The sequence below is a fragment of the Seriola dumerili genome, unplaced genomic scaffold (assembly GCF_002260705.1).
Source record: "Seriola dumerili isolate Sdu_G_001 unplaced genomic scaffold, Sdu_1.0 BDQW01001888.1, whole genome shotgun sequence".
NCBI lineage: Eukaryota > Metazoa > Chordata > Actinopteri > Carangiformes > Carangidae > Seriola > Seriola dumerili.
In genome coordinates, this window is record NW_019176143.1 from 546,881 (window position 1) to 566,794 (window position 19,914).

The 19,914-nt window shown below is 40.3% G+C and overlaps 1 protein-coding gene across 5 annotated transcripts in view; it reads left to right on the forward strand.

Annotated features, from left to right (window-relative positions):
- kcnab1 (potassium voltage-gated channel subfamily A member regulatory beta subunit 1) overlaps window positions 1-19,914 on the forward strand; it is a 131,100-nt gene that overhangs the window by 107,824 nt on the left and 3,362 nt on the right. For 3 of the 5 annotated variants that reach the window (XM_022768862.1, XM_022768866.1, XM_022768864.1), the window contains exons 4-9: window positions 11,184-11,263; window positions 11,760-11,804; window positions 13,330-13,374; window positions 14,730-14,773; window positions 14,887-14,973; window positions 17,628-17,713. In XM_022768862.1, coding sequence (XP_022624583.1) covers window positions 11,184-11,263; window positions 11,760-11,804; window positions 13,330-13,374; window positions 14,730-14,773; window positions 14,887-14,973; window positions 17,628-17,713 — 387 coding nt within the window. Of the gene's footprint in view, window positions 1-11,183; window positions 11,264-11,759; window positions 11,805-13,329; window positions 13,375-14,729; window positions 14,774-14,886; window positions 14,978-17,571; window positions 17,714-19,914 lie in introns of all 5 variants that reach the window. The other 2 variants (XM_022768863.1, XM_022768865.1) reach the window with 2 other exon arrangements.

The following is a 19,914-nucleotide window of genomic DNA, read 5'->3' on the forward strand; positions in this document are numbered from 1 at the left end:
AAAGAGAGGAGATGGTGTCAAGACAGGGCGTTTAGAAATCAAAGAAAATAATATACAAAAAAAAAAGTTTATAGTTTGCAGAATATTTAGATTTTGGATCATTCCATAGCCTAATATGATTTAAAACAAGATAAATAACGGTAAATTTCACACACAGCAGCGCACTTTGGTAGCGAATTAACACAGTGATTATAAAGAATAGAAGTGCTGATTTCCTCTCTTCAGACTGGGAACGCTGTCTGTCGTCAGCTGTATATGACCTAAGATACATAGGATTCATCTCTTGTTAGTTTAGCAGAGAGACACATGTCTGAAAATCAATTCAATGATCATTGTATTTCATTCCACTATACAATAAAAAAAAAAAAGTCTCATTCCAACATCCATCAGCAGAGCACAATTTAATATCAATTCAATTTACATCCATCTGAACCTGCCACATACTGTGTAACAGCCGCTCTCTGCTTACAACTAAACCCCCCTCACCATTAATTGAACTGAATGTGATTTTCAAAAATCAGATTACTTCTGAGAGGAGAGGCAATGGAGTGCGGATTAATTGATATAAGTGAAGTGATTAGTGATATTCATCATGGCCTCGTCAGCACAGGCAGATCTCTGCTCACTGCAAGATAATTCACTACCTCCTTTATTCACTGCATAACAGCCTAACATAGTGTGACCCAGGGAGGCTTAGCGGTGCTTCACTGGGTGCGGGCTCCTAAGTGGCTGAGTTGTGGTTTGCCATGTGCAACCCAAATTTAAATTGGCTGACAAAGACAGGCAATATTAAGATTCGATAGCATACAGTTCCATGATCAGCATTATCTGTCTGAAGCCATAATTTTTTGTTCCATTCCTCTCACTCATGCTAGTCTGGAGAGGGTCCATTATGTTTTTCCTGAATGCTTGCTGCGCTGATCAGGGCACAAATTGGATGAATCTTGAATGGGTTTCCCAGCAAATCCTGCAGCCCCTGAGCGGTGATGTCACGAGAGGGAAGGCAGGCCGGACAGATAGAGGCAGACCAAGATAGTCTCTCTCCCTCTACGTCTGCTGCCACTTCCTTCTCTTATCTGTGTTCCTGCTCTGTCTTGCATTTAACCCTGTTCCTTTAAAATCTTGCAGCTGTGTGTGTTCATGCATTTCCTAAAGGCCTTTTACATACATCCACAGCACTAAGGAGATCAGACAAACCTCGTCATGTTCTCTTCACTGACTGCTCTTGTCACCGCAAAAGTTCAAGTTGTTTGGTCATTCACCTTCATAGATTCTTACTCTCCTCTCCACTGAAGCAGAAACCCTCTCCAAATACTAACCTCAATCAGTTTGAAACAATTGAAACTCTAGTTAATGATATCACAGCAAGGTGCATTTGATTCTCAGCAAGCTTTAGTTACGTGTGTTGAATCATTTTCTAAGACAAATTGTGCAGCATGTGTTCACCATCTGATAAAAATCTGATGTTATGTCCAACAAGCGCCACAAAACAATATTCAAGCTAGATACTCTGTAAGCATTCTCTTTTGAGATGTTGTTAAAATAGAGCTTGGATGTGCAGATGAACATTCACTAATGCGAGGTGCGCACTAACTCGACCAGCAGTTATGGCTGTTTTTCAGAAACATCGTATTTTGTATCTTTGTGCCTGAAGGTGTTTGTGCTGTTTTCCGCCCTGTACAGGCATGTCTGCTAGCAGAAGAGTAGACAAACATTACAGATACAAAACAGGGAGACGATGGCGAATGTTTTAAGAAATCGATAGAATTGCGAAGAGGCAGTACAGGAGACCATGGCATATAACACGACTGGAAAATAGGGAGCAAAGGAATGTGTGTGTGAGAAAGTATGGTGTTTGTGTTATATACTCTGCAAAAATAAGAGGTTCCATGCATCTTCAAACTTATCAACACACACACAATACACTCACACTGGAAAGCAAACACACACAGGCAATGACAACCATCATTCTACTTCTAGAAAATGACAATAATTGAAATTGCTCTGATCCTTTTTCAAAAGGAACAGAGCGGGTACAAACCTTATGGGACTTTTCTTCCCCCAGGAGAGATTTTAAATGGGTTCCTGCACAACCATACTTAATTTAAGAAAATTATTGGCATCCTGGTGGTTGTAGTTGTTTTGGACACATAGGCTTACTGTGTTAAACTAAAAATTCCCGTGGTTAGTATAAAATCAGTCCAATAGACAAAGTGGCGGAACGGTTCCTGGCTTGAAATCTGTCAGCTGTCAAAATAAGAGGTTTTCTTCAATATGTTCAGAAATGTTCTGTTGGGAAAGGTGCAGGTCAAACTCTAATTTGCCTTTTCTGTGTCTTGTCTTGATAGAAACTATACTTTGGAAGCATGAACCAGTTCAGAAGATGTACTTGCAGACATTTTATTGAGCTGGGAAAAAAAAAAAACAAAATTATGATCAGCCTTTCTATCTGTAGGCAACGAGCTGGAAAGTGCTGAGAAAGAGAATGAGGAGTCAGTAAACTGAGACACCACAAGAATGTTTCATCATAAATGTTTGTTGCCAATACTATCACACTGTATAGCACGAGCATAATCAGGACTGGATTCAGAATTTGCCAAGATCGCAGGTTAAAAGGACTTGTGCAAAGATGAATGAATAATATCGACCCTCTTGCCAAATTCACACAGCATGTCTCATCATCCTCTCGCTCATATTTCCTCCTCATTTTCTTGACTTTTTATTTCACTGCAACTGTTCTTTCCCTGTACTTCCCTGTACAGTTGAACTCTTGTCAGTTTTCGTCTCGTCTCTTTTCACCTGGTCAGGTTAAGTGCTTGGACGTGTGTAGATGAAGGCAGAAATATTCATCATAAATGGAGAAGACAGTGAAGTGATTTTAACCTTTGAATTCTGTCAAACAAGGACCTTTTTGATAATGTCATATGCCAGTTGAATATGAATGCTAGGATCTCTCTTTGCTTTATGAGTAGTTAGTGGTGGGGTTCTGCGCCGTTTGACTTGAGCACACTTCAGCTTTAGAGAACAAATGCGTGGATTATCAGATTTACGGTATTGTTGCATAAGCAACAAATTGCCACATTCCGGCACTTCCACATCAGCACGCTGCCGGTCAAAAAGAAAAAGCAAAGACAGTTTGTCTTGTTGCAGGACATTAATTCCAACAAACAGAAAAACTCAGTTGGAACCTACAGCATAGAGCGGTGGCCTTGACATTAGAACTCTTGCAGGGTCTTCATCCCATGCTGTGCCTCTCGCTCACACACACATTAACAGTCAGAGCTGCCAACTGAACATACGTCCGCTTGATTACGTTCTTCCAGCACGAGACAGCTTAAAGGGCTGATGGACGCCACACACCCATCACATGGATTTGACAGCTCAACTACACACATTCACACAGGCAAGAAACCCCCCACCTTCTGTTCCCTACTCTGAAAACTGAGCCGTTATTTGCATCTTATTAAATGAATATAATATATTATGCAGCCGACCATCAATTATCCTCTGGTTGTCATTGTAAGATGAACCTCAGTGGAACTTGATGGTAATTACAGTGTATTGGAATAATGAGCGTTCGTGACTGTATGGTAGTCATCGCTGTCAAGTCACGATTAGCAGTGGTTAAGATGCTTGTTCAATTGTCCCTTAATCTCTGAGGGTATCTGCAGTCTGTTTCATAATTGGTGGAGGAAATGGAGGTCAGAGAGAGGTGCAGAAGTAAAAATGTGTCGGTTCTTCTGTGTAGAATTATGGGCACTAGGATGGGGAGAGAACTAAAAACAAAAAGAATTTTCAACAAGGGGAGATTAAAAACAGAAAGTAGAGAGGAAGGGAGGAGGAGAGTCTGAAGGCCTGAAAGGAAATTAATAATAATAAGATTATTTAATTAAATATAATAAACCCCTCAAAAGAGATAACTTTAATTTGTTGGAGCGGTTGTATTATTTTCCTCCATTTATGTTTTAAAATTAATACTCTTAACTAGGAGTTCTTGTATTGATTAACAAAGTTTGCTAATTTGAGAATATCAATTTTAGTTATGAAATATCACATATCTGTTCCTTGAAGATTGGTATATGAAGTACTTTAGTATTAAAAATTAAAGGAACTTGACGACTAGATCATCAACGAGAATGTGAAGAGTAATGGTTATATATGCCAAAGAGTCTTGTATTGTGTGCTCGATTGATCATCTACTGAGAAGTTAGCACGCTAACTAACTAGCCACAGGCCCAATCCCGTCTTGTAATACCCACTTTTTACCTTCAAGGCGATAGTGAGTCACTGTAGTTGATGCGCTCTTCCCTGCTGTTCCTCGACCTTCGTGGGCCTCATCACTCTGTTTCCTGCCACACGACGAAATCTTCCCTGTCTCTCTGACTGGGATGTAGAATGGTGTCAACGTAAACGTGTTGGTAACTCATTAATTCTCCCAATCCATGCAGAATTTGCCAACAGTGTCAACAACTGACCTATGCTGAGGTTAAATTTATTCAAAGTATGTTAGGTGAGGGTTGAAACTTTGTTGTGAGAGCAGCACACGCACGACGGCTACGCTCTCGCTCGCGCACCTAATGAGAAGATCGAGTAAAACTTGATGAAAACTTAATGCATTTTTCTGACGTCCACTCGTACACTTATGCTCAGCCCACGGGACTTGTCGCCCCGTATACTGATGACCTGTCCCAACTATGGCAGAGGGGAAGAGGAGGACCAAGAGTGCATTTCTTTTGTTTCATATGAAGAGGGGTGGACACCCCAACTTCTGATAATAGTAGTATTGCAGGTTTATGCAGGTATTTGTTTTAGATTGTTAAAATGTTAAGTTCATATATTAATTAGCTTTGTTTTAAGTTTGGCCTTCGAAGGGGAGGGGTTCAACAGGGTTTTAGGGGAGATAAGAGACAATATATATTATATATTATATATATTAGTTTGAGGCTTCCAGCTGGCTTCCCTGTTATGCTGCTGCACACAGGAATGGGATAAATAATTTAATGAGACAGGCTCATCTAGACTTTCAAAGGTTTATTGGACCAAAATGAATGAAATTCTGATGATTACATAGTTATTCTGGGGTATTTTGAATTGCTCAAAGTGATTCAGCGTTTTACGCCAGAAGTTGCAATACTTGAAAATAAGCTTAAAACAATTAACATATGGGGACAAAAAAGGTTTTTTGAAAAAGTAAGACATAATCCTCCCAAATGAGGAAAAAAAATGTAGTTTCCTTGTCCTCCCCTGCTAAATTGTCAAACGCCACTAGCGACACTAACACCACTGTCTCGTATCTTGTCAGACAGCCCTGAATTTGTAACTTGCTCCCATACACACACAAGCCATGCAGTATTTTAAAAGAATTTGTTTTTTAATATAAAAAAGTCTCCTCTCTCTCGCTCGCTTCTCTTCTCTCTCTCTCTCTCTGGCTCTCCTCTTCTCTCTCTCTCTCTTCTGTGTCTGGCAAAGCAAGGACAGTTTTAGATAGCTTAGAACTGTTTTTGACACTAATCTGAAGGAAGCGTTTTCTCGCCACAACAAAGCTACACTTGCATAATTCAGTGGAGGGGAATTGTTGCAAGGATTTAGTGTCTCCTCTCGGTAGGGGTGGCTTAGCCTTTTGTCTGCTTATCAGCAATTGTTTGCAGGGCAATCAGGAGCATGTAGTCAGATGTACACACATGCGCACTCATTATCCACATACACACACATCTCACAAGGACAGAGGACACAAGTCTTCCAAACACGCATGACCGTAACAGTCACCAGTGAGAACAGGAAGTAACTAACAGGCATATCACACAAGGTGATCTCTTGAGTATTGACTGGGCAGATTTTTCGCCCTGGGAAACTTGACAGCCTCCCTTGACTGATGTCACAGCATGGGATTAGGTAGCTTTACCTCAGGGATGTCAAGCACAGCACACTAACACCAGACAGCTGATAGAAAGGACTAGATGGGATTAAGAAAATCGGTTCCTATAACTGAAATCTCTGTCTCTCTCTTCCCTGCACAGGTACATGGGTGACATTTGGAGGGAAAGATAACAAAGATGAGGTTAACAAACATTTTCCCTAATCCTGCTTGTTATTTAATGTTAATGGACGCTGCTTATTGATTTATTTTGATTGCACCGTAAGTAGCGAATCTGTGAATGTTGAATATAACATGTGTTCCTGACGTCAATATTGGTGTCTATGATATGGTAAACAACCTGCTGGGTATCGCATCCAGTTTTTAAACATATGCAGCTTTGTAGGTAAAAGTCTTTAAAGCCTTAAATTTTGTTGTGGGCTGTCATGACACATTACAAATCAATATATATTTGATTTATATATAATATTAATATACTAGGCTATTGGGGATGTATCGGTGATTTGGGACTAAAATTTGGACTAAAATATAAAATTTGTCTCACCTTGGATGGACATGGAGTTTTATGATCACATATTATAGACTGCCTCCCCATGTGATTTAACTCTTGGTCTGACAAAAATTTCTAACTTACATATGAACTAATGTTTAAAGCTCTGCGATTTTCCTCGAGTTTATTCCATACCTGTAAAAGAAGGTGATTGGTGTTTCTTCTTTGTTGTTGTTTTTGTTTTTTGTTTATAGATATTTATAATGAAAAAGTCCCGACTCCTCAAAAAGACGATTAAAGGGTGTGCATCCGATAGTATATCGTATTGTTTGGACTGGACTCAGTTTTTACTGCTACATAGGAGCGAGAATCAAAGGGCAGGTGAGTGTCAACACATTATGTCGCACGTGACATGTATGTGTAATTATATTGTCCACCTTTTACACTTATGTGTTGATGAATTCTTAACAGCTCTGGACTGTCCCTGCTGGGTCTTGGTACACGCTACCACACACACACATTGCAACCCCTTAGAGTGGACAGTTATGGGAGAAGAGAACAGAGCTCACCCCAGGGTGACCACAGAAACAGTAAGCTTATGTAACAGTATTATTTTTCTTAACCTCAGACTTAGTGTCCATCATCCTCACAATGGTAACGCTACAAAGCTTAGCGCCCCTCTTCTCTCCATTATTTCTGAATTCCCGCAGTTCAATCGTCACACGGTGCGACTAGGCACCTTCACTCCACCATGCTGCTCTGCTTTAGCGCAGCATGAGATTCACATGGGAAATACTGGTTAGAGCTGATGTGGCTCACAGAAAGTCTCTATTTCAGATATTGTTTTGTTGACTCTTTTTTTTGAATAAAATGTATCATCTCTACCAGAGACAGCCATTTCTTACTAGTTGACGGTAACTCAGATAAGAAGTTTGCGAGTGTTTCTCGCTGGAATATGCAGTCCTTAAATGTATTCACAACAGCAACAGCACTGCCATTTGCTGTTGGGTTAAAAAGTCCTCTGCCACCTGGAAATTGCCCTTGTGTTCAATGTCATTGTTATCAAAATCACTCTAAATATACTAATGTCCTCAGAGAGTTCAGTGTCCCTGTCCTCAATTAAGAAATGCACAACAACTCTGGCACACAAAACACAGTTAGTACATGAAAATCTGTGGTGAGGGATACACAGGGCTCCAGCATTAAAACAATCAAACAACAAAGTCCTATCATTCCCCTTAGTTATTTTGTATTATTTGTAATAAGGCAGGTTTTATAAGAGGTCGTTAATTGTGTGCATTAGCCAGGAAACAAGCATTAATAAACGATAGCCATTATTAACAGCTTATATAAGTATGTTTTTAACAAAGTTCTGTTAAGTTTATTTCACTGAGCAGCAACATTTCCCAGACAGAGCGTTCACAGGAAGTGGTGGTGGGATGCGAGTTAACATTGCTTACTCATTCAAAAAAAGGCCAAAAGTGGAATCCATAAATCATACAGTGAATTTGAAGTGTCTCTTGTCAGTGTTAACTTTGATGTATCGAGCATGGTGGGGAGGAGGCAGCGCAGTCATAAAATCAATCTCGAGGTTGTGTGGGTAGCATGTGGGAGGTTACTGCGGCTTTGATTCTGGGGATGTGAGAGAGACAGTGTTTTTTTCTCCAATATGTCTGTTCCATGTATGGAAATCCAATTCTCCTCTGCCACCGTTTGTGCCCCTGAAATAAAAACAAAGCAAAAAAAAAGAAAGGAAAAAAAAGAAAGAAGCCTGAAGTGCAGGCATATCTGACAACTTTAGTGACTCAGTGTTTTTCTATAGGTAAGGGTAAGGTGCATGTGTATGATGTTTTGTGTTTTCAACGATCTCATCTCTTCTGCAGTTTGGTGCTCTCTTTCAAAGAGCATCCACTGTTTGAAGGCCATCAGTCACTTTCAGTTCATCAAATGGCCAGAAGTCAGAGGTAGTCAGAAATCTGAAGTAAGCAGCAGATGCGTCGTCACCAACACAAACATTGAATGTTACTAATAAGCTCTCGCTGACAGCGACTGACTGTTTAGTATTTTATGAGACTCATCATGAATGAGCAGCCCGCTAGAAGTCTTATCAGTCACCCTTTAACCACTGACACCACTGCCTCTCTGCTCTCTGTCTGATCTGCTCGTCTCTTCTTCTGTCTTCCTCACGCTGCAGGAAAGTAATTACCCACTATTTTTTTTTTCCCAATTCTCACTACTTTGCATTAACCTCATCCATCCCAACACTTCCTTTTTTAACTTTCTCTCTTTCCTCTGTCTGTTCTCTATTACCTCTGCAAAAAAAGCCTCTTTGTTCCTTTATTGAAAATCACCCTCCAGTGCCCCCCAACAGTTTATGACGGACATTGTTCCCATCTGCACTCGCAGAACCTTAGAGGAGAACAGTTGTTCCTCTCTCTCCTAACTCCGCACCCATCCTTTTTTTTTCAAACCTCTTCCATTATCCAGCTCTATCTTTTCATCTCTGCTTCGTTTGCCTGAACGGCAGCCCGGGACTCAGGAGACTGAGAGGTGCTGTCCTTTTACTTTGAAACATAACTCCTAAAACCAGTTGTCCCCAGCAATGAATTCAGTCCTCCTAGCTTCCTGCCACGCAGAACCTTTGCCAAAACATTTTTATCTTTGGTAAGTGAGAGGAAAAAATACAAGGTTTGAATTTCTCTTCGCTGGCACACAGGCCAAAGGCCGCTCTCATCGCCTCCAGCTGGCTCTGAATGCAGCAGCCAGGTTCCTTACAGGGCAATAAGTCTTTTGTCATTGATTGCAAAGAGCATTTTTGCTGATCTGGTGCCATTAACCTTTAAGAAAAGACACCAGCAGTGCTTTTTGTGGGGCAAAAACATTGAAGATCACTTTTTTAAAACTAATTTTTATTGGTCTGTCTCTTTATTTTATTTCTTTTATTATATTGGTCTAAATTCTTGTTATACGTAGTTGCACTGTCCTTACTTAACTGTTGTTTTAATTGTGTCGATCAATTGCACTGTCTTTTGAAGATGCTAGTTAAATAAAGTTCATTATTATTTCACCATAATTTCACATGGGCTTGTGTTGGCTGCCCAGTTTGTGCCAGCTGCAGAGAAAAAGTTGAGGAAGGTTGAGACAGATTCTCAGAGGAGAGATTATCCAATTTCTTCTCTAAAAAAAAAAACTAAAACAAAAAAAAACACACCTTCACTGTCTGCCGCCACTGAAACAGCAGCCACTCGCACACTCCTCTCTTCTCTCACACACACACACACACACACACACACACACACACACACACACACCACACAACACACACACACCACACACACACACACACACACACACACACACACACACACAAACACAAACACACACACACACACACACATACTGTGCATCCTCTGCCAGGCATACACACAAAGCCAGACAGATAAACAGATTTCATGTACACACAAACACACACGCACACCCTTCTGTCCCTCACAAGACTCCACAGGGAAATGATAGGGTCCCCATGTAATAAAACTCAACATGGGGAAAATGGATCCCAGTCTGATGATTTATGGCCGTCATGTCTGAGAAAATATGGAAGAATGCACATGTGCCACACTCAAACACACACTCACACACTTACATAAAGCATGAGCACTTATTAACTAAAGAAGGAGTTGATGCTACTGTACATCATGGAGTCAAATGGTTTTTCACAGATAATTACACTGCCACCTCAGTATATCGGCAGACTTACCAGTAAATCCACACAAGCTCTGTTTGAGAATGTTAGTTCAAGTAGACAGCTTGAGTTCGCTGCCGCAGCATATTCAAACAGTACATACTGTACATTACTGTTCTTGCTGCAGTGTATAGTACAGTATCTAACATCCTTTTACAGCGGGCACTGTTTAAGCCTCTTTATAACAATAATAGTATGTGCTTTTCAAGATACTTGGAGTACTCAGACTCACTTTGTGCTCTCCTCACTCTCCTTCACTCTGGCATGCCTGCTGCACTGCTGCTCACACAGCATTTCATAAGTCATGTACAGCCTCCATCAGTGAGCACCAAGTTCCTCCGGGGCAGAGGTTGTTATCCTCACTTCCCGGTCCCCGTCTTGCTGACTTTGGTGTATCCTTGTGGGAAGTGACAAGATCAGAGCCCTGATGCCGAGTATCAGCTCTGTACTTATTCTGCATTCCACATAATAATCTAATCGGATTGAAAGTGTGTTATATACAGTGGTTCAGTAAACAATACAGTGCATGGCATAAATTATGTGTGTCCTGCAGAAAGATTTGATAAAAACAGACAAAAGAGAGAGAGAGAAACTTGATGCTCAACCGATGTTGAATGATACAGTGGTTGATTTCCTATATTCCTGTTCTCTGCACAAGGTTGTTTGTCCTGCGTCTCTTGTGGTAATCTGAGACTTTGCACCTCTATTTTTGCTGTGGTCAGTTGTGTCCTGAATTAGGCCACTTTCTTGCTTGTCTTATATTTGAGTTGAACAACAATACTTTATGCTCTGAGAGAGGCCTGTGGCTGAAATGCGTCAGCACTGATATTTTAATAAAATATGAAGCTGCGCTGCTTTGATGGTGTGCCACCTTTTTCTATTTTGATAACGGTTTTGGTAAACACATTAATATTTATATTGATATGCCAGGATGCTACAGCTCTCTAATGAATGCTTCTTCTGGCAAGTGTCTAAAAAGAGAGATTTTCAGCTAAAATGAAAAAGAAATTAATCAAAATTCTGCACAATGACCTTCCTGTATCCTCTGTTTATGTGTGTGTGGCACCTCTTGCCAGGTTGCAGAGCAGCTAATGACCATTGCATATGAGAGCGGAGTCAACCTGTTCGACACAGCTGAGGTCTACGCGGGCGGCAGGTGGGTGTCAAGCAACCCTCTCAGTTTGTGTGCAGTTCATTTGAGCTCATAACAACCTATTCATGTTTTACTGTGATCAGGTGCAGACATCTGGCTCCACTCGAGCCGGAGGAGGTGTTTTTTTTGTTTTTTTTTTATCATTCATTTTTAGCCTGAAGGTTTTATACATGTAGAGAATATAACTAGATCCATAAAAAGCAGCTGGTTTGTTTATGACTGTATGTTTATGACTATGTTTGTGTGCACTAAGAAAAAGATGAAAAATTGCAAAATCAATTCAAAATATGCAGGAATCACTAAAATGGCCTTTGTAATATTAAAAGTTTTAATAGACCCTGTCAATGCACTTCATCACCAACCTGTTTTGCCATCTTTTTAATGCACCAGGGTCTGTTTTCTTTAATGACAATGGATTGCAGGGTTGATATTGTGGAGGAAATGTTTCTGAATTCAAAATGCAGTTTAATAATGCCACCTCATTTATGTTTCCTTGCAGGGCCGAAATCATTCTAGGAAACATTATCAAGAAGAAGTGCTGGAGGTAATGGTGACATTAATGTGTGCGATTGCTTCATCACTGCTGTGTTAGAGAGAACGATGTGTGTACGATGTTGTAAGAGGCTGTGAAAGAAGTGTGTGTGTGAGGCTTGTATGAAGGAAAAGACAAAGAGGGAAATTAGTTTTTTTTTTTTTTTGTTTTTTCCTTTGGTGTATGCACATACATATGTTAGTGTTAGAAGTGTATGAAAAACAGCCATGTTGGATGTTGAAGTGAAGAATATGAAGTGATGCTGAGTTATGGAATAAGATTGCTGCCCTGTCAGAATTTTATTTTTATTTCTTCAAATCACAGACTTCAGCCCTAATCCTCACAGATATATGTATTTCTATGGACACACACACACACACACACACACACACACACACACACACACACACACACACACACACACACACACACACACACACAGAGGCACACAGACACATTGCATCACAGTAGAGCAGTCTGCCCCCAGGCAATTTCATTTTTCCACAAATTTCAAATATTCCCTTTATGGAGTGATTAAACATGCTCCATTTTTTTTTTTATTATTATTGATCAGCTCTGTAGTAAACTGGGACGAGAGAGTTACAGTAACATCAAAGGAAATTCAAATGTACATGTTGTCTACAGTGTGTGTGTCTACAGTGTGTGTGTGGATGTGTGCAGTGTTTCTATATAGTCCTAGTTATAGAAATCATATGAAATATTGGGATCACTACCTGAAATACTTATATGTTTTATTTCTACGACCCCAAGTTGACAATTTTTTTTTTACATCTCATAACATTAAACTTTAAGAATGACCTTTCATGTAACTGAACTGAAAGTAATAGGAAGTAACTGCAGGAGCCTTTGTCTGATACGTCAGCATGAAGCAGCTCTAATGCAGAGCAGTCAGCTGCAGCTCTCCTCCTGCTACTTGTTCCATCATTATATAGCTTAGTGTCATGTACTGAGGTGACTACATTACACCAGTAGGCGGTTTAAAGCCGCCGCGGTAGAGACTCACTGAACCTGACATCTCAGTCTGAGTGTTGTCATGAGTTAACAGTACAGACAGTACTGAGGGATGATGATACTACAAGTTCAGATTTTGTGGGGAAATGATATGGGCAATGTAACAGCTCTGGACAAACAGCAGGATGTTGAATTCTCACTTTATGACTCAACTCTGCAGATGTTCGTCACTGTTGGACACATCATTAACAAATTATCAGCTACTCTGAAACGGTCACCTGCTGAAGAATATGTGGAGAGATTGAGTTTAATGTTTAAACAGAGCACCAATTCAACAAATTCAGACTGGAAATCAGTGAACATCAGTGACAGATGAGAATGACTGAATGTGCTTTTACTAAATGCACACCTTATCCAAGGGAGCAGGGGGCTAATATCATCCATGCTGCAAGGAAAGTTGTGATACATTTGCAGAGCCACTGTAAATCTAAAAAAGAGAATACATACAATACTGAACCACTACAATACAATATGTGTCACTCACTGTGTTGCATCTTTTTCACAGGCGATCCAGCTTGGTCATTACAACCAAACTCTACTGGGGAGGAAAGTAAGTAAGAAACTCTCTAAACTCTAGTTTTCATTCCCAAAGGCAGATTGTGAATAGTTTAGCTTGTTGTTTTCTTTATGCTTCCACGTCGGCAACAGCTGTGTCCAGAGGCATCCGTCCGTCCCATTCTCATGAATATGATATCTCAGGTGCACCTACAGGGAATTTCTTCAAGTTCACTTGGACTCCAAGATGAACTTATTAGATTTTGGTGGTTAAAGGTCAAAGGTCACTGTGACTTCACAAAACACTTCCATAACTGAAGAATTCATGCGCTAACTATGACACAATTTAAGACAAATGTCTGAAAGGATAAAATGATGAAGTGATGACATTTATATCCAAACAGTCAAAGATCAACTTCACTGTGACGTTCTCCAAAAACACTTCGGGCCATTTTTCAATTCTGTAACTCAGGAACAGAAGGGGAAACTGTGACCATATTTCACTGGCTACGACAGAATAGCAGTCATTCTCGTTATTCAGGAAGTCTCCTTGAGATCAACATCTGTTTTACAAGAAAGGTCTGAGAAGAAATCGCATATGTACAACATCACATAAAGACAATGCAGTCACACAAAGCAGTTTGTTACAACTTACTATTGCAAATGGCAAACATTTGTTCCCACATCAACTGATAATCAGTCTCCACACACACAGGTTATATCTTTATATCTCTTATTATATTCAGCCCTCTAGTATCTCAAGGCATATTTCAAAGTTCAGCTTCCCAACACCGGAGTTTTTTTAATTGTTTTTATTTTGGCAGTTTTCATGGCCGTTTCCCTCTGAGCAACATCATGTGGTCAAGTAACAACCAAGAGGGAGAGGGGATAAAGGAATCTGCTTTAAAGTGCACACACACACACACACACACACACACACACACACACAGCCTGTCGGGCTCCTCTGCAGTGACTGTCCAACTGGTTCTGGTGATAAGGATGAACTTATTCTCTCTTTCTCGTTCCTGAGCATTCCCTCATTCCTGTAAGGGAGATTCAGTCCTCCATCTCTCCTCTGGACTTTAAATGCATAATGATGCCAAACAGCTGAAAGCGCACTGACCTATTTACATAAAACTGCCTGATATGCACATTTCATCTCATGTATTTTGTCACCCCGCTGCGATCTAAAAGTGATGGAAAAATCCTTTAGTGTTTTCAAGTCATCAGTTAAGAGCCAGAAAGACCAGATACTGTTGAAGTCAGTAAAAGCTTCTACAGCATTGTCTAAGAATTTTGTGAATGTGTGGATTTTTTCATTTTCATGTTTGAAGATCCAAAAGTGAACTAAAGAGCACAGAACCAGATTTACAGTGGTGCTCAGCACTGGTTTGTTTTTTGTCCCATTAGAGCAGAGACAGAAAGAGGACTGTCAAGGAAACACATTATTGAAGGTAAGACAAGCAAGATGAACAAAATGGCGACTTTAAACATTTTGTTTTTCCATTGTGTCAGTTCAGTCACTTTCTTCTGTCTTGGCCTGTCTCAACCCCTCTGTGTCTCCCAGGTCTGAAAGGCTCTTTACAAAGGATGCAGTTGGAGTATGTGGATGTAGTTTTTGCTAACCGCCCAGACAGCAATACTCCCATGGAGGGTGAGTCAGCCAATCAAAACAACTATTAATGATGTTGAGGAAAAGGGATAGTGATGCTGCTTGGTATTTAAGTAGAGCTATATGCTACTTTAGTTTTCACAGTGTCTGACTCCCAGATGCATCAAGTTCAATCAATGGAGTGAGAGACACTTTCTTTATTTCTCTGCACATTAGCTGTTTACACAGACACAGTATATTTCTGCATGTTTGTGCATATGTATCACCAATGATAAAACAAGAACACACATAAAACAGATTTTTTTAAAACCCTCTCAGGATTGGTTTTTGTTCAGGGACTGGGGGAGAGGGGTTGTTGATGTGAAACTCACTGGTCAGAGTGCAGCCATGTACCTGCAAGACAAATTAAAGATAGAAAATAACAAAATAATAAATCCACAGGACACCATGGCCTGAAACAGTGTTTGAATTTTTCATCATCACTGTTTGTACAGTGTTTTTTTTGTTTTCAGAGAGGATATTTCAGGACAACTAGTGATGTTAGAGCTGTTTATATTTCCAGTCCAGTTTTACTGCTGAGTGAGGCAGGCAGTACTATATAATTCATAATCAAGAAGTTGCTTGTTTATGTGCATATTGGTTGTGTATTGGTTACTTCATTAGTCATCATAAACTAATTGTGTTCTGTTCCATTCTTCAGGTGTAGACAATTACCTTATTGCTTCACTTTGTGTTGTTACTCTCCTTCAGTGGGGCTTTTAAATATATTTAATGAAACTTAACAAAGCTGTGTAGATAAGTTTCAAGTTTTGCTCTTGATTAATATAACTATTATTGCAGGCTAATATCCATTGATAATTGAACTGTGACTGTTAATGCTGATTTTTTTGAAACAACATTAAGGGATATTGTCAGGTATTAAGGCAAACAAAGCTAACCAGGGAAGATCTGTTTTCATGAAGTCATAATATTGCACACACAGAAAGACCTTGATTTTACACTCTTCTTGTCCCTCACCTCTCTATAGATTTCTGCTGCCCTGCAAACTCAGCTTACTTTTTTCCCCAGCTGTTCATTTCCTCTTTAATTCCTTCAGCTGTTAGATCTGTTGCCCTTCCCTCCTCAAACTTGTTTTGCACTCTCTCTTCTTCCCTCTCTCTCTCTCTCTCTCGTTATATTGGGGCGGAAATTGAGGCAAGTAGCATTTAAATGTGAGTACAGCATGTTGCCAAAGATGCAGCTGGCTAGGTGGCAGGAGGGCAGGACGAGGGACGGAGAAGAGGAGTAACAACAGTTAGAGGAGAGACAGAATTGCTTACTTGTCTTAATACTGTGTTATTTCCCTTGGCAGGATGGTATTTATTAAGACATCTGTGTTGCAGGTTCTTAATTATCACTTACCAAATGGAAGGAAAATTCGAAAACCTACATTCACAAGTCTCTTTAGAGACTCTGATTATATATCCTTGTGGTTCTCTACGCCCTGACTTTTCCTACATTGACTTCTACTTCTTTTTTGTCACCTTTTTTCTTCATCGTTTCCTCCAACCCATATATTCCATAGTCTTGCCAAGAACCGGTTATGCAGAGTGAAATACAAGCGTCCTGCCACAGTGAATGATTGCAGTATAATTGGAGTGAGCGCAGGGCGATGATGAATAACCTTAATGACAGTCCTAATCTGAGTTTTTGTTGGCCTTGACTGCCGTTGGCTCACGCAGTCAGCAGCGTTGGAGCTAATTGCATCATTAAAAATGCAGCGACTGAATGTGATCAGAGGGGCTTTAGCGTACGAGCTTGTTAGTTTGTCCCCGGAGTCGTTTGGGACGGGTGGTGAGCCTTCAGCAGGTAAGAGAGACTTGAGGACCTCTGCGGCGTTTCATCGGTTTATCACGGGACTGGAATAAAATGAAAAAGCTGATTTTCTCTCAACACCAAAATATGTTGCCCGCCTCTGGGAAATAAAAACAAAACAAAAAGCAGTTTCTCAGTCAGTTTCTTTTAGTCTCTGTGCCGTTTTTCTGCTTTCTTTATGTGCATTATGTACTCAAGTATGTTAGGATTCATCTCATGTTTATGATCGTAACAAACCATGGTCCCAAAGAACCCTGTAACATAATAATATCCTGTAATATATAATCATTTTAAATACAGTCTACGAAGTTTTGATTCTTTCCCTCAGTGACATTTTGCAGATAAATGCACGAAGAACAAATTTTTGAATGAATTTTGCGCAACTCATAATCATCTCTCTTATGTCCACTCTCACTCTTTAAGAGATTAAGTATGTTCATTCAATTTTAAAGTTAATGCTGAACCCCCTACTGAGTGAATTACGGCTTTAATCTAAACGTTGAATTTGGATGAATCCTCAGAGTAACTGGTTTAAAACAAGAGGGAAACGCACAGGAAAATCCTCAAGGCTTTACATAGAACACCTTTGTTGCCCGGTCTCTTTGGCATCTCAGGAAAAGACTCAGCTGGTTTGTTGAATGAATTTTGAACGTGTTTCATGTTGGTGCAGCAGGGATGTTTGTGTTTTCGTTTGATTGGAGAGCAAAGCTGTAGGAGCATTTCAGGATACATTTTTCTGCCTCTTGTTACTAGCACAGTATACAGTGGAAAAAAAACAATCAATAGTTCAGTCTTGATCCAGCTGATTGATATGATGCGGTCATGTGCTTATGTGTCTCCAGAGATCGTTCGGGCCATGACCTATGTGATCAACCAAGGCATGGCAATGTACTGGGGGACGTCTCGGTGGACGGCCATGGAGATCATGGTAAGCACCACGAAGCGTGTGGTAGAGATATAATTAATGCATGTCATCAGTTGTCTGTTGGAGTGAGGACCACAACAAAGACTGAAAATATTCAAGGGTATCACAGTTTTTCATATGAGTAATAAAGGTGGGTCTTCAACATCAAAGAAATGTGTTTCTGAACAACTGAAAGGGAGCAGAATCAGTTAAAATGACTCATTCTCTTGTACTGTTGCAGTATAGCAGTTTTAAACTTGCCTGAGCAAGTCAGAAATGAGGGCTGAAATGAATTCTATATTGATTTACAGTTTCTGGGGAAACTTTCATGCTGTTTTAGCAGATTAGATTTCATATTCCACTGACTTTCCTCAGTAGAAACCAACAGGAAAGCCTTTTATTTGTCGATTATGGACTGTGGATCCAGTGATCCGTAGAATAAACTGTCAAGAAACCATATATACACTAATTAGGAAAAGCAGACCTTTAGGATCCATTTTTAGCAGTTTATTCGCATTGTACAATCTTGGATACATTGCTCATGCACAGTCTTGGTAGTGAAAGAGAGAGTAATAAAAGAGGAAATGGGAGGGAAATGGAAGAAGTGCTCCCACCAAGGCACAGTGGCTTCCTCCGGCTTTGTTTCCTCTTCCTGTCAGAAACAATTCACCTCACATTTCAACTCTCGATACATTAATGAATATAAACGGGAGGGGGGCACAGCAGAAATGAACACATGCCTAAAGTGACATTCAAGGACCTAACACCCATTCCCTTCCTCTCTCATCTCTCTCTGGTCTCTTTATCACCCCAACCCTTTAAGCAGAGCGCAACGTCTTGACATCCTCTCTCTGTGATCCCAGGGAACAGGAGCAGATATCTTTGTAGAACACAAACCCAGATGAAAGCTGTGTAATTTAGATAGCATCAATAATGAAGGGGAGGGAGGGGGTGGTAAACACGGCTTTTCAGCATACATGACAAGGCAGCAGCACAGTATTTACACATATACGCTTGCATGCATGGCTACACACACACCCACACACACGCTATACATGCACAGGCTGGAGGCACGTCATGTCACGGGTTGTATAGCATTGAAGGGCAACTGGTAATTTGTAAGTTGAGTTACACTTGCATTATGCTGGATAGATTCCCCCTCCTACCGCTGTCTCATCCTGACATAGTCCACAGCAGGAAACCTACAAAATAAAAGTGTTTAAAGAAGCAGCAAGCGCAGCATATTTGCGCGTGTGTGTGTTTCCTCTGGTATGTGTTGTTGAAGGACACATGGAAATCCAGATAAGAAGGTATATGAGGAAATTGAAATGTGATCCCTCAGAGTTGTGACATAGAATATTGATTCGGTGATTTTCTGTGAACTATGCATTTAAATTTGGGCCACACTCCCACGAGCTGATTAACACCTTCCCTCTCCCATCTTTTCCCAGCATTTATCCCATCATAACTGATCCCTCCTAACCAATTTTCTTGCCTAACATCATCATCTTTGCCAGCTACCACAGTGTTTTCGACTGGCATTGTTTTTACCTTGTGAGTCTGTGTATGTGTGTCGTCATGACAAAATGTGGTCCTGCAGGCACCTGCTGTAGCGGGAACTACCACAGAGGTGGTTGTGAGAACTTTGACAAGTGTTTACGGCGCATTCAGAAATAGTTTTTTTCACATTTTGTCATGTTTTCCCTCATCCATCTACATTCAATACCCCATAATGACAAAGTGCAAACCTTTGCAAAAAATTAGCAAATAAAAAGGAAAAACTGAAATATCACATTGACATTAGTATTCAAAGCATTTGCTATGACACTTGAAATTTAGCTCAGGTTAGCTCATTTAGCTCCTATTTATTTTTGACCATCTTTGAGATGTTTTTACGCCTTGACTGGAGTCTACCTGTGGTAAATTCACATGATTGGACATGATTTGAAAGGCACACATCTGTCTATATAAGGTCTCACAGCCGACAATGCACATTAGAGCAAATGCCAAGCCATGAGGTCCAAAGAACTGCCTGCAGAGCTCAGAGAAAAATAATTCTGCTGCATTGAAGGAGCACAGTGGCCTCCATTATTCTTAAATGGAAGAAGTTTGGAACAACCAGGACTCTTCCTAGAGCTGGGCGGTCAATCTTAGCAGGAAGAAAAGGGCCTTGATAAGAGAGGTGACCAACTGCCCAATACCATCCCCACAGTGAGGCATGGTGG